The following is a 4,062-nucleotide window of genomic DNA, read 5'->3' as shown; positions in this document are numbered from 1 at the left end:
TTCGATTGGCAGGTGCGCGGGGGTTCGGAGTCCGGATCCTCGGAGTCACGGGTCGTGCAGAGTGCGGGGCTAGCGTTCGGCTCGATCGCTTTCGGGATCGCAGCCCCCGAGGTGACGTCCAACCGCTCATCCTCGATTGGCGCAATAGGCTCCGAGTTAGGGGTCGGAACCGATGCGTGTGCGGCCTCCAGGACACTGTCCGGGGGCAGAGCTAGATCATGCCTCTCGAGATAGTGCGGCGCGCTTGGCCGTGGCTCGAGTCCGTCGAAGATCAAGTCTCCGCGGATGTCAGCCGTGTAGTTTAAGCTTCCAAACCTGACTTGATAGCCAGGGGCGTAGCTTTCGATCTGCTCCAGGTGGCCGAGCGAATTGGCCCGCAGAGCGAAGCCGCCGAAGACGAAGATCTGTCCGGGGAGCAAAGTCTCACCCTGGACCGCATCGTTGTTGATGATCAAAGGAGCCATCGGGCCTAAAGGCGACGACACAGAGGAACTCTCAATGAAAACACCAATATCGGTGTCAAAACCGGCGGATCTCGGGTAGGGGGTCCCGAACTGTGCGTCTAGGCCGGATGGTAACAGGAGGCAGGAAACACGATGTTTTACCCAGGTTCGGGCCCTCTTGATGGAGGTAAAACCCTACGTCCTACTTGATTAATACTGATGATATGGGTAGTACAAGAGTAAATCTACCACGAGATCAAGGAGGCTAAACCCTAGAAGCTAGCCTACGGTATGATTGTTGTATATGGAGTTGATTGCCTACGGACTACAACCCTCCGGTTTATATAGACACCGGATAGGGTTAGGGTTACATAGAGTCGGTTACAATGGTAGGAGATCTTAAATATCCGCATCGCCAAGCTTGCCTTCCACGCCAAGGAAAGTCCCATCCGGACACGGGACGAAGTCTTCAATCTTGTATCTTCATAGTCCAGGAGTCCGGCTGAAGGTATAGTCCGGCTACCCGAACACCCCCTAATCCAGGACTCCCTCAGTCTTTTATTGTCAAAAAAAAATCTCTAAAAAGTTTCGTGGCATTTGGATTTCGTTTGGTACTGATATTCTAAAAAACCAAAAACAAGCAAAAAACAACAACTGACACTGGGCACTAAGTTAATAGGTTAGTCTCAAGAAATGATATATAATTGCTTGAAAATGTATATAAAATATCCAAGATTGATGCTATAATAGCATTGAATAATAAAAAATTATAGATATATTGGAGACATATCAACACTACCCCTTTAGATCTTAATGCTTTCCGTGGACCCAAGCTATTATCCTTCTTCGTCCAATCCGACAACTTTCTCTTTCGAGTGCCCGGTCCATTGGCATCAGCGGTAATCTGCTTTAGGTGGAGTAGTCGATGACATGTCAAATGTGCCTTGTTCCTCTCCTATGGCTGCCTTTCGGCGACACTCGTCCAGGTTCTAGGGTGAACATGTCCATCTATGACGGTGCATCGCCTTTCGAGCCAGGCGAGGAGGCAGTGGCCTTCTTCGACAATGGATCTGGATGGTTGTGTTGCATAGGGCCCATAATTTGGTGATGGTGTACCTTTTCATCGACGTCGGTCTTTTCTTCTCCTGAGCCGGCATTCTCCATTCCTTCATGATTTGTTCGTGCAAGAGGACCTCGTCATCTCCAAGCAATGTGTTTCTTCTCGTTCAATTTTAGCTTGTTGTATACAGTCGTCCCGGTTATATTAGATTATCTTAGAATTGTAGGTAGTTTGGAGCGGTGCAAAGAATCAAAACAAACCTAGGGGCAAACACACTCAAATTCTTATCAGCGCCCTGCATACACAAACAACTCTCGTGTAGCCTCATGGAATTCCCTAGGTGGAATAGAATATGCCAGTTTCCTCGAGATTCGTGCAAGAGAGCGATCTAAGAAATCCCGCACAGGGGCCTGCGTGGGAGGTGTACTGAGGCTTGGACTGATTTTTTCCCCAGTAAACCGGTCAGCCCTAAAGACTTCCTATTTAGTTCGGCGGATCCCCCAATCCTCTACTCGCCTCCACCCAAATACTCCAGGACAGAAAACTTCGAACGCCCGCCCAAGAAGCGGCGACGGCGCCATGGGGGATCGGCCAAAGCTCCCTGCCCGCTACGAGCAGGTGAAGCTGCTCGGCGAGGGTAATTTCGCCAAGGTCTACCTGGCGCGGCACATGGATACGAAGGAGGAGGTGGCAATCAAGGTGATGGACAAGGAGAAGCTCATCAAGTTGGGCGCCGTTCAACAGATCAAGCGCGAGATCGCCGTGATGCGCCGGCTGCGGCACCCCAACATCGTGCAGCTGCACAAGGTGATGGCGTGCAAGTCCCGTATCTTCGTCGTCATGGAGTACGTCCGCGGTGGCCCGCTCTACCGCCACATCCCCGCCAACGGCGGCCTCAAGGAGGACGAGACGCGCCGCATCTTCCAGCAGCTCGTCTCGGCACTCACCTTCTGCCACGCGCAGGGCGTGTACCATCGCGACATCAAGCCCGACAACCTCCTCGTCGACGAGCACGGCAATCTCAAGGTCGCCGACTTCGGGCTGTCCGCCCACGCCGACACGGCTCGCCGGGAGGCGCTCCTCCACACCGTCTGCGGCACGCCCCTGTACGTCCCTCCGGAGGTGTTCGCGCGCCGGGGCTACGATGGTGCCAAGGCGGACGCCTGGTCCTGCGGCATCGTCCTCTTCGTGCTCGCCGCCGGCCGCAAGCCCTTCCGCGACGACGACTTCATCACGCTATACAGGACAATCTGCCGCGGTGACTACCGCTGCCCACGCACCTTCAGCCCCGAACTGGTACGCATAGTACGCCGCCTCCTCCAACCAAACCCAGCGCACCGGATCACACTACTGCAAATCAAGGAAACAGATTGGTTCAAGAAGGGCTTCAAGGAAATAAGTTTCTATATCGACAACAAGGACTGCCTGCGCAGCCTTGATGGCTCCGAAGAGCCTGATCTCTGTGACTCTGACTCCGAGGACGAGACTGCCATGTCTTCATCATCCTCCGGCTCTTCCTCTCCGGTGGCTCATGGCGATGGCGGCGGCATGCACACCTCGGTTTCAGCACCGTCGCTTGTAAATCTGGAGAAGATGCACATTGCTGCAGCCTGTGCCCCTGAGCCGCGTATAAGACGGATCAAGAGTATGAACGCGTTCGACATTATCGCCTCCTCGCCAAGCTTCGATCTGTCCGGGCTGTTCGAGGAGCGCGGCGAGCAGTTGCGTTTCGTGTCCAGCGCGCCAGTGAACACCATCATCAAGAAGCTGGAGGAGATCGCCGGGCAAGTTAGCTTCACGGCGCGCACCAAGGATTGCCAGGTGAGCTTCGAGGCGACGAGGAATGGCCACAAGGGCGCGCTGGCCATATCCACCAAGATATTCCAGCTCACGCCGGAGCTCGTCATGGTTCAGGTATGCAAGAAAGCCGGAGATACCGCTGAATACCGTCAATTCTGCGGCAGTGAGCTCAAGCCCGGCCTTCGAGGTCTTGTGGATGGCCTGCCCGAGGATGGCCTTCCTCCAACGCTGAATGTTGCGTGAAATTTTAGAGAATGTGGGTGAAAAGCAGCAGGGCTTGATTTAAAAGTATCTTCACTTTGTTTTTCTCATTGTTTAGTAGTTCAGTTCAGGACTAAACAGTGTTAGTGGTGGATCACCGATGTATCGACATTGAGTTCCAAGTGTTGTGTAGTCTGCACATTAGAAAAAATATTGCTTGTTGCTAATTAAATTTTTATAGACTGTTTTCTATAGCGAAGTTAATTTTGAGGTTGATTTGGTATTGAAACATCTACACATAATTCATCTCATAATATTGAGATGAGATTGGTTAAGAAGCATCAATATGGCATCTTTCCGTAGTCCCCTGATATGTGAATGATTGTCTTATCATAACATGTAGTCATGGTGCATGCTTAACTATGGATCTTGTTGGCATGGAGTTTCAATCTTGGAATCACATGTCCTTTCCTAGCACTCAAGGTAGTTTGATAAATATCTTCCTCAGGTGAAACTGTGGAATGTCAAAATGGCCACCAATGTTGGGATCTTCTCACA

The 4,062-nt window shown here is 51.9% G+C and overlaps 1 protein-coding gene across 1 annotated transcript; it reads left to right on the top strand.

Moving 5' to 3' along the window:
• Window positions 1-1,998: 1,998 nt before the first annotated feature.
• On the top strand, window positions 1,999-3,787 carry LOC123147944 (CBL-interacting protein kinase 25). The gene has a single exon (XM_044567277.1). It carries the CDS (start codon window positions 2,083-2,085, stop codon window positions 3,544-3,546), a length of 1,464 nt encoding a protein of 487 aa, XP_044423212.1. The 5' UTR covers window positions 1,999-2,082; the 3' UTR covers window positions 3,547-3,787.
• Window positions 3,788-4,062: the final 275 nt, after the last annotated feature.

Source organism: Triticum aestivum, chromosome 7A, assembly GCF_018294505.1.
Source record: "Triticum aestivum cultivar Chinese Spring chromosome 7A, IWGSC CS RefSeq v2.1, whole genome shotgun sequence".
Taxonomy (NCBI): Eukaryota; Viridiplantae; Streptophyta; class Magnoliopsida; order Poales; family Poaceae; genus Triticum; species Triticum aestivum.
This window is presented reverse-complemented; position numbering and strand designations above follow the sequence as displayed.

What these genes read in the sequence shown, in the direction of transcription:
- LOC123147944 (XM_044567277.1), top strand. Translation starts at nt 2,083, where the DNA reads ATGGGGGATCGGCCAAAGCTCCCTGCCCGCTACGAGCAGGTGAAGCTG.